General features: G+C 44.2%; 1 protein-coding gene across 1 annotated transcript in view; it reads left to right on the top strand.

Moving 5' to 3' along the window:
- The first annotated feature begins 2,702 nt into the window (after positions 1 to 2,702).
- cacna1g (calcium channel, voltage-dependent, T type, alpha 1G subunit) overlaps positions 2,703 to 10,813 on the top strand; it is a 229,602-nt gene continuing 221,491 nt past the window's right edge. Inside the window, exon 1 of the mRNA XM_041963433.1 lies at positions 2,703 to 3,013. Coding sequence (XP_041819367.1) covers positions 2,703 to 3,013 — 311 coding nt within the window. The remainder of the gene's footprint in view (positions 3,014 to 10,813) is intronic.

Raw genomic sequence — 10,813 nt, 5'->3', positions numbered from 1 at the left:
GGGCACTCAGTGTTGAATTGCCACTGCTTTATTCCATTTTATTAATAATAGATACATAACTGTATTGCTTAATGAGTGTTGTATTTGTATTTCTTAGACGTGCCTCACCCAGAACCTGTGTTAATTGTGCTATTCTTTTTCTTTCCCATAATCAGAGCAGTGCTTTATTCCTGCCTAACAGGCACAAGCATTGCTGGATCAATATATTTTAATGGGTACTCTGTTAAGATAGTACACAATTAAGTATTCAGCCCAAACAAGGTCCATTGACAGAGGCTGTTAAGAATCATGCTCTCACTCTTTCTCTCTTTGTCTCCTCCTCCTGTGTGCACATGCAGGTGGTTTTTCAGGTCATGTGTGCACGTGTGATTCTCAGTCTTCATGCTCTCAGAATGAGCTATGTGCGAACAGCCCAGGTGATTAATATCTGCAGCTGCACAAAAGCGCAAGCTGCGACAGATGCTATGCAAAGGAAATTGGTCCTCCTCATTGATTTGCTCCTGCTTCCAGATCAATGATCATACACTGTAATGAAAATAAAGTATGCCACGGCAATATAGTGAGTAATGTGCTGAGACTGTGCGTGTGTGTGTGGCTGTGTGTGTGGTATCCGTGTGGATGTGCACTAGGCTTGTAGAATCCTTAAAATTTGAAAAAAGATAAAGGTCGAAGAGGGGACAGCATTGTAATTCAGAGACACCATGTCACTTAAAAACTACAGAATACAACTCTGCTTTGCCTCGGGCTGTACTCCCTAAGCAAGCTGTAGGTATTTTTCAGATTTGAGACATTGTGTGTGTGTGTGTGAGAGAGAGAGATAGACAGAGAGAGAGGCAGAAAAGCCTGGGGAAACGTCTTCCCCTAGTGGCCACCAGCATACAAGCCAGTACACTCCTCCAGGGCCTGGGGTCCCCAAATCTGGCAACCAAAATGGGGAGGGAAAATAAAGCAATTTAATTATGTTATTGATATGACATTTCAATTTCTTTGATTGAATAGGAATGGTAATTTTCTGTTGTTCTTTTACTTTTGTTGACTTTCTGTAATCAGTGAAAGCCAATACTAACCGTTCATTCTTTGCTAATTGGATAGTCTGGCAACTTTTCCCCTGAAAATTCCCCATAATAAAGCTCTGCACCAATCACACAGCAGTGCTGCTGGATACCGTCGCTCCCTTGCCTCTCATTGGCTGACAGCTGACAATAAGATTCCAGCTGTTTCACCCCCTCCTCCCCGTTGTACAGTTTAGATAGACATCTAGCTCAGCCAGTGAGGACGGAGCTTCAACTGTGGCCGCGCTATGATTGGTGCAGAGCGGGCGCTCGCTGGGCGGGCAGCGAGAAGTTAGGATCCCCCATCCAGCTGTGCGAGCTTTGCTGATGGACGGAACCGACCGAATACAGTCTGGAGGAGACAAGAGGGAGAGCAGGAGCGCCCGGTCGTTCATGAGTGCAACAATGGAGAGGGGTGGTGTTTGTGATATTTAGAAAATATCACAGGTCTGTCTCTTTGGCGCCTGTTTCTCTTCAGCGACAGGATGTGCAGCAGCATCTCCATGGATCTTTAAAACACTGATGCGGGATATGCGCTTAAAACCGCCTGTGGATGCACCGAAAAGTGCTGGATTGTTAATTTGAAGGAGTTGAAGCAGCGGAGGAAAACGCGGGGAAACGAATAGATCACTAATTGTCGCTATTTCTCCTGTTTTTGGGGGGTTTGTCCATCAGCTCTGGAGGAGGAGGAGAACCATCAAGAAGTTTGTGCGCGGCGTTAATATTCTACCTGAGGCTGAACGCTGCGAAAGTAGTCGCATCTCACGGTTTCTTTTTTTAAATTTCTAACGGGGGATGGTCATGAAGTGTTGCTGAGGCCCCTGGAGAAGCTTGGACACCGGAGACCGGGGCCTGGGCGCACCGTGTCTGTTGAGACGGACCCGCGCAGCAGCGCACCACCTGGAAACTATACGGTCCGCCAGACGCACCAAACCCACAAGACCCTCTCCTCTCTCCTCTCGCCCCGGTGGCTCCTCTCTTCTTTATCTCTTCCCTCCTCGACTCTCCTTCTGACCACCCGGATTTTTTCTTCAGGCTGGTGTGGACTTTACTGCCACGACAGAAACTGATCATGCGATGACTGAGCGCGCATTGGGCACATCTACCGAGTCCATTACAGGTAATAAACCGAACGAAAAGATGCTCTTGCACTGATTTAGAAAAACAACTGCTGCGAATCACTTCAAAATGAATGTACCAGTGGTAGCTAATTGAAGCCGAAGTTTAGAAATGATTTGGAGCAGTCGCAGGCTATTGTTGCTGATGAGAGAGAGAGATTTGGCATTGTTTTTGATGAAAAGGAATGCGAGCCCCTCGTGAATTTTTGGAGGCTCATTAGGATCTCCGTTCTATTTAAAAGCTTATGGCAGCAAATTTTTACTAAATAAATAAAATATGTACAGTAAAGTGTTTCTGCAAAAAAAGTATGCAATCATTTTTTCGACGAGGTGTGCGCATATTTTCCAAAAATAACCCCTCCAAAGTTGAAAGATGTTATTTCAAAATAAAAGGCAGATTTAAGGCACGTAAGCCCTATTCTCTCGGTCCTTAATAACGCGTTCTACTCTGGCTGCTGCAGATGCTTCAGCATTTCCATATTTTCTGTATCTAATCATATGTTTATGATCGTCTGTTGCTTGCAGGAGTTGAATGATGGCCGAGGATGGGGGAAATCTCTCCGGGGTCCCCGACGCAAGGGGCTCGGAGGGTCGCTCCTCTCTCCCGAGGACTTTCATCCGGCTCAACGACCTGTCCGGGGTCGGGATAGGAGGCGGGGAGCGCGGCGAGGTGGTGGTGGAGCCGGCGTCCCCGGCGCCTGATGGGATTTCCACTGCCGGGGAGGAAGCGTCGGCGTGCGGTGAGGAGAGCCTGCCCTACCCCACCCTGGCCCCCGTGGTCTTCTTCTACCTGAAACAAACCACCCGGCCTCGGAGCTGGTGTCTCAAGATGGTCTGCAACCCATATCCTTTTACTTTTGAGATAGGAGGTTCTTCCACCTGTGGCAGGTAAGAAACACCTGCGTGGCTCTGCAGCTTTTCCAGTTGACCTCAAGGGTTATTGAGTGACCACAAGACGTGGAGTCATGGGCTCATGGCCTGCTTAGACACACAGATTTGATCTATAGTAGTGTGTGTGTGTGTGTGTGTGTACGTACGGGTGTGCGCGCGTGCGCGTGTGTGTTTAGCCCCTCCAGCCCACACTCTCCAGCCTTCCTGTTCCCAGGTCATGCTCTGATTCCTCTGAGCTGGTCTTAGCTTCCGATCGGTTATTCATAACGATTGTGAGTGATGAAAATCTATTGACCTCACACGACGGTGCGTACACAGAGGGGCTGCAGTTATAATTAGTTTACTGATACACCTGGAGTGGCTGTTTATTGAGCGGCCGCATTTCCTTCGGGTGAACAGCGGAGAGGTGGAGTCTGTTCAAGCCACAGAGCCTTATTGAATCATTCCTGTCACCAAAGTATATTATTGATTCATAAGTGTACAGGCCTGCACTGATTGGAGCAGGAGGGGGAGAGCAGGGAGGCACTGGAGGCTCGGTCTCTCAGTATCCGCTTTTCTCTCTTGCTGTGTAGGCAACATACGTGTGAGAGGTTTTTGTAGCAGAATGTGAGAGAGCTATGGGAAGGAATGTTTCTATGGCTGATACTGCTCTGCTCGGGAGGTTTCAGCCTTTGTTTTTTTCTCTCATAGGTGCTGTTTGAGTGTGTGTGTGTGTGTGTGTGTGCGCACACTAATGTCATTCGAATTACCTCCGCTCCTTCCTCCCCTGTCTGCCTCCATCCCACGCCTCCTCCTCCCTCATCCAGCCGCCCTTTCTGCCTTGTCTGTTGCTTCACATCGTAACTCCCCTCTCTTTCCTCATTTGGCAATGTTTTAATTGAGATGTGAAGTAAGCTGCTCGCACTTGCGGCTCTTTGACACCCCCCCTCCCCTTTATTTTTCTCTTGTCCTCCTTTCATCTTTCTTTCCCTTGTTTATTCTTTGTCAGTCTCCCAGCTGATCACAGCTGATTTCCATGTCTGCAAATGTCAGATCTTTAAAGGTCTTACAAATAGACTTTTTTTAGCAGCGGGGGACATGAGTCCCACATGGCTCTTCAGGGAGCACAGGCGATCCTTGATACTATTATCCGACCCCCCCCCCAGGACCTCCATTTTAGCGTGCATTCCTCTTTGATAAGAATTTGACACTGTGCATTTTGTACCTGTGAGTGAAATTAGTTAGTTGGGAGGATTATTTAATTGGTATCATTTCCCGTTCAGTTTCACTGTTCCTTCCATTGCTCAGCTACCTGTCAGCTCTTCAATGTATGTGAAGGATTCCAGTTGAGATGGTTTGGGACTGCTTGTCACAAAGTGATGAAGTTGATGCTATTTTTGGACCAGCTGTATTGCCACCCACGCAGTAATGTGGATGATGTTGCCACCCAGTTGTTCACTTTTATTAGCATGACTTAGAAGTTGGTGAAGAATTCAAAAACCAATCAGATGTGGAGGGTATACAGTGTAGATAGGTGTGCCAGCATGATAATAATCACATTTGTACAGTAGATTTGCCAATATTCTATAAGTCTCTAAATGTACACCGATATCTACATGTCATAGTTTCTGATTTTTTCCATAGTAGTGAATTTTAAGAACAAGGGCTGTAAGTAATCATCAGTGTCATTACAGATTCATCTGTGTATTATTTTCTCAATTAATTGTTTGGTGATAATGCCCATCACAGCTTCCTAAAGTCTAAGATGTATCTTCTCCTATCAGTATTCTTAGATGCAAAGTGATTGAGTTTAGTGTCATATAAGAAAATGAAAAGCAGAAAATACCCACAACTGAGATGCCAAAACGTGTTATTGTGTGACACTTTAGATTAAAAGAGACTGCTGTGCAATTAATAGATTGTTTAAAACCTTGATTAGTTTTCCCTTAGTGGACTAATCATTTCAGCAGTAGTAAGAACCTGTCAAATCAACTTCATCCTGTTCATGATGCGTTACTCATAAGGTTTTAATACATTATTAATGCATCACAACCTGACCCAGGATCTGCCATAAATGATCCAGTATCTGCTGAGATCTTATGAGGCAGCCACTGTCACCACTTACAGCCTTCTGTAAACTGCGATCGTGATGCGAGCGTTATGTTTGGTTGGCTCAATGCTCAAACCCGTTACTTTTGCTTATACGCTATGTGCATAGTGTGTCCTAGCCTGCATAATAAATGCTCACCTGACGGCGCAGCTCGTTGCATGGATGCACAGTGGAATGTGTGGGCGCACTGCACTGTAGTACTTTAGCCTGGAATCAGATAATTCTCTGGAGTCTTTGAACATTTATTTGGTTTTCACCACCTGGCTGTGTTGAAGGCCTACCTGGCAACACTTTTTTTTTTCTCTCTGTTGGCGGCAAACTCTTTTCAAGTAGAATTGGGTCTGCATTTTTTGGATCTGTTCGCCAAACTTTAGAGACCCCCCTTTGAAATGTAATGAGTATTTGAACGTGTTGAAATGACTGCTGGGTAATTGCAGATGATGTTTGACTGTTCCTCTGTCAGTGTGTATACATGCGTCCCCAGAGCTGTAAGAATTGTTGTTAGACGTTCTGTCTTTCTCGTTTGCCCTTTAATATCTATCTGTACCGATTTAGGAAAAGGTCACCGCTTCTGTAATGCACTCTAACGTTGCTGAGATCGATCTGTCTCTGTGCCCCCTGTGTATGTGTGTGTGCGCTCCTGCGTGTGTGTACTGATGCTTTGTATCCAGAGAGCAGATGTATCTTTTACTACATTTTTGAACTCTTTCTCTCGTGATCTGCGGCCGTCCTCTGCTGCTGTCTCTCTTTCTCTGCTTTCTGGTTAGAGAATTAATCCTGCAGTAGTCTTTCTCCTGCTATAAATACATCCACAGCACACCACCAGCAGCCAGCTCTGCCTCGGCTCTGATGCGCAGAGACTGCTTCCTCTGTGTGATGCTGCAGACCAACAACACAGGAAAACCCGACTGATCTCAGGGCCAGAATCTATTCTAAACAGGCATATCCTCAGTAAGCCCCCGGTCTTAGGCAGCCCGCGGCCATTTTCAGCAGTCTGAAGTAATTAGGACCCCTGGATACTCGCTGAGGTATTTAGGGTCTAATTGAAGACCCCTGGGGTGTACACTCTGAGTGATGTTTTGCCCGGTCTGTGTGAAATTCCCTCTGCTGGTTTTGCTAATGATTCCTGCAGAATCTGTGTATGATAGAGAGCGAGAGCTTTTGTGTGTGTGTGTCTGAAACAGAGAGAGAAAGTGAGTGAGGTTGTGTAAGCAGTGCGCACACACACACACATCCACAGGACTCCCGTAGGTGTCTCCTCTCTGGTGGGGAGTTGGATGCTGTGCCAAGATGGAGGAGGAGGAGGGGAGTGTTGGAACGCGTCCAGCATTCTCTGTGCTTTGCTCACACTGATTTAAGCAGAGGATTACATGGCCCCGAACAGCGAGGGAGGACACCTGGCCAGAATAGGTGTTTGTCATCACATTGAAATAGCCTCAGTGGAAGACCGACAAACCGCTTGTGCTCAGGGGAGCGGAGGGATTTTGGCGAAATATGCCACTGATTTGTTTTTTTCCTTCTGTTTCACTCTGTTGCTCTATATTTTAGCGAAGCAGGCTCTCACATTTGTTGCTTGTTGCTCTGATGCGTCTGTCAAATAATGGAAGCTGAAGCAAACACTTACTTAATCAGCAGAAAATGTCTGCTGCCCTCCCCGTCGTCTATTCTCCCTTCACCCCTCCTCCTCCTCTGCTTGTGCTTCTTTTTTCTCCTGGACCCCTCTCTCACCCACCCCGGAGTTAAAAGCCTCACGTTGGCTGGAGAGTGAGGAGTGTGTGTGTGTGTGTGTGTGTGTGTGCGCCATCTCTGACGGCCTCCAAAACCAGTAGAAGAAGAAGGCGAAAAAGAAAAAGAAAACGAGCACGGGGGGAAAAAGGAGAAAATAAAATAAAAACTCAGCTGGAGAACCGGGTGGGATTTCAGAGAGCATTTTTGAAGAGGTGAAAAAGTAGGCCTGTACCCACCATCAACTTTCATATTTTCTCCCCCAGCCTATCCCCCTCTCCAAGTTCCTTGGAGAACAGACATTTTCAGCTTCTCGCAGTTTGAGAGTTTGATCCTCATTTGGAATTCTATCTGAACTTCTATCATAGGTGTGTGTCATCATCTCTCTACATTTCACAAGATGCACACTGTGTGTGTGTGTGTGTGTCTGTGCATGCGTGCGTGCATTTTCCACATTCTTTATCTGAACTGAATCTGTATGTTCTCTTTAACCCACTTGGGGTCTGACATGAACACTGCTTATGCACTGGAAGATTATGTATGATGAAGTATTCATTTACTTGCCCATGCAAGGCCTTTTTGGTGTGTCAGAGTGTGTGTGGGGGGACTTTAGTCTGTGATTCATGTGTCTCGCTGAGCATGTGATGTGACTTGCATGTATTTTGCATGTAAAGTGCTCGCTGCAAAGGATGTGTATCTGTGCTGCTGTGTGTATATTTATGAGCTGGGCACAGAACCATATTAAAATTTAACTGATGAATTTAACATATGCCTAGCTTAGATTTTTAAAAGCAAGTTATTATGTAAAACACAACTCATGAAACGGATGGGTCAGCTGGCAGTGTTCATGCATCCTGAATGGGATCGTCATTAGCGTTCAACTGTCATGTGTCTGTCCAATATTCACTCACCTCTCAGCTCTGTTTTGGTCTCCACCAACTCCTGAGGGAAATATTTGTTTCTTTAGCAGCTACTGTAGATGCAGTATGTGTATGTGTCATTTTGTCAGAGATTTTTTTGCTCAAAGCAGCTGCTTGTTGCTTTTGGTGGACCAGGAAAACCAAAATGATCTGCTGAAAGGTGCTAAAACGCTCCCTAGAGCTGAGGCAAACATCAGAGTCGAATCATAATTCTCTGTGAGTTTGTCACCATGTGCTACCCCTTTCACATTTCACACAGTAATTTGATTCATTGTTAATATAAAAATATTGACTGGAACAGCTTTAAGTAACATTTTCTAAACATATAAAGCAATAATGGTAAACATCAATGTCCCATCAGTAGAGTCAAATAGTAAGGCTATTTCTTAGCGCTTACATTTTGCACCAGTCATACAACATATGGGTAGAAATCCAACTTGGAAGAAGCAGAGACTGAGGCACTGCTTTCTATAGACTCAATAGACCAGAATGCAATGCAAACTCATGTTGTGATTTGTTTTTCTTAACTTGAAAACCTCCTACTTTACTATTGCTCTCTGCACAAACATGATAGACCCATAGCCAATATGCTCAGGCTCATTCTTTTCAGATGAGCTAAAGGCATTCTGGTAAATGTAGGAAATCCTTAAGACATACACAACATATGCATCCAATGACACTTTTCTGTGAGCTCACTAAAGTCTCTAACAAGAACACAGCTATGGTCAAAAACACTGAGTACTGACTGTAGCTGGTATTCATGTAGGCGTGTGTGTGTGGGTGTAGGCCTTTGTTATTGTGCTAGGAAATCTTTGTTACATTCAGAATTTAATGTTAGCTTGTAGGGATTTATCGCTGTTAGTCACTGAGCCTTTGCTTTTGGCTTCTGCTGAAGGAAAAGACTGAAATGGGTGTTTATTATATTCCCATCCAAATATCATTTACAATATTTACCAGAATAATTGCAACAATGTTTTGTTGTCCATATTGTGCAGCCCTACTGTGTGTGCTTGCATCTTAAAACCCAACTAACATCTGCTGTACACACACTCAACACACACTCATAGGCACCAAGGTTGTTTGAAGAAAGTGAAGGTTCTTTTAGCATAATGCGTTGAACCCAATCCAAACACTGATTCACTGACAACAGTGATAGATCAGTTTACTGGCAATGACAAACTCCTGACACACTACAGTGTGTGTGTGTGAAATTCAGTGATTCAGCCGCCACCACGTTGAAAGTGCCAATTATTGATGAATAACAGGAGTGACAATCAGAAAGAGGTGGCAGGAGAGAGAGAGAGAGAGAGGGAGCGAGGCTGAGGCAGAGCTTAGAGGTGTGAGGAGACGACTCAGTATGAGGTCTGTTCTTAATGAGGAGCTTTGTTTAAGCTGTTAAACTGCAAACAGACTGGGCACAAAGAAAACCCTTCTTTGTGCGCAGCCTGCTACTCATTTTTCTTGTTTCTATCGCTGATTGCTACAGCATTATAGTTTCAACCTATAGTTGGCTCATTAGAGCTTTTGCATGTTCTGTTCCACACACCTGGTGCTTCATGGGTTTTTCCTGGGAAAAACCCTTCCTTTGGTAGTGCTGTACCGAATGTCTTTTTGTTTTTGTTTTTTTACATTTGAAGCCATCATCCTATAAAGACAATAAAAAATCCTCCAACACTATCCTTGATTTGAATTAAGTGATTCATTGGATTAAATAAATCATTTTTTTATTGAGCCAACTTTCTTTAATGAATATAACTCCTCAGTTTTGTCAACCTAATACATACAAGTACATGTAAATATATTTATATGTATGTATTTTAGTGCAGATACAGCTGCCTTTCTCTGTCTGTAGTTATCACTCTGCAGTCTTGCTCAGTGTCCGGCCCACAGGACTGTCTGATCCACATCATGAGTAATTGCCTATCAACACTGAAGACCACTGTGCTGCAGACAGGTGAAGTTGCAGTAAACAACTGCTGAAGTTGCAGTGATGTCTCATGATGTGATCGAATGCTGATTTAGAATTTGAATGTCAGCGCTATGAATGAAGCTTTGAACTGTTCTTTTCAGCACTATCCTTCGGTGCACAGAAAGTGATGTGATATTACATGTTGCTAAAGCAACAGCATCATTCATAGCAGCTAAAACATTTTTGAACCTCTGGTGCATTTAGCATTTTGTTGTAAATGTCTGCTACTGCCTGTAGTTGCTGAATATGGATTCCTCCTCATGGAAATCTCAAGTACATCAGAAATCAAACAAGTATATTGGTGCAGAGTGCACCTCATGGTGTATTGAAGTCCTTTTGGAACACTGTAGTGTTTCTTTATGTCACTGCTCCATTCAGTTATTGCCATGGATGTATTGATTTTTAGCCTCAACACCAAAGTGGAGAAAACAGAACTGAGAGGCTGTTAGTCTTGTATGTCCACAGAAGAGAGAATGGATTTCCCCCAAAGCTAAAGGCACAGCCAACTCTTGCTTTTTCACTGCACCTGTAAATACTATGTCACATATAATGCGTTGTAGAAATGAATACAAAAAACTAAACTTCCATCAATACCGTATATATATGTTCTGTGAGTTAGACCTGAAGTTTTGGGGGGAAATGTATTGTTCAGCGAGAAAAAATGTGATTTAATACCTAACACAGCCCACTTTGTGTGAAACAAAGTAGTGACTGAGGCCTCCGTTTACCTTCTTGGCAAACTCACTGGGGAACCAGGGCTTATATTCGAAACAGGCCTTTATTCTCTCATTTCTCCTGTTCCCCAGTTAATGCACACTCAAAACTCCTTCCATGTTTACCTGTTGTGTTGTGTCTTGCTTGTGCAGTAAATGAAACTCAATGCTCCATGCAGAATTCCTGCATCAGCTTCGTCTTTATTGGCAGGTTTTATAATGTGACACTGCATATCTTGACATTGTTTGGGAAAAATTAGTGAGAATGAGACTAGTGTTTGTGTTAAAAAGAGAAACTGATAGCAGCAGTGAGTATAACTTGACTCTGCTAGGTTT

Source organism: Chelmon rostratus, chromosome 21 (genome assembly GCF_017976325.1).
Source record: "Chelmon rostratus isolate fCheRos1 chromosome 21, fCheRos1.pri, whole genome shotgun sequence".
Lineage (NCBI taxonomy): Eukaryota > Metazoa > Chordata > Actinopteri > Chaetodontiformes > Chaetodontidae > Chelmon > Chelmon rostratus.
This window is presented reverse-complemented; position numbering and strand designations above follow the sequence as displayed.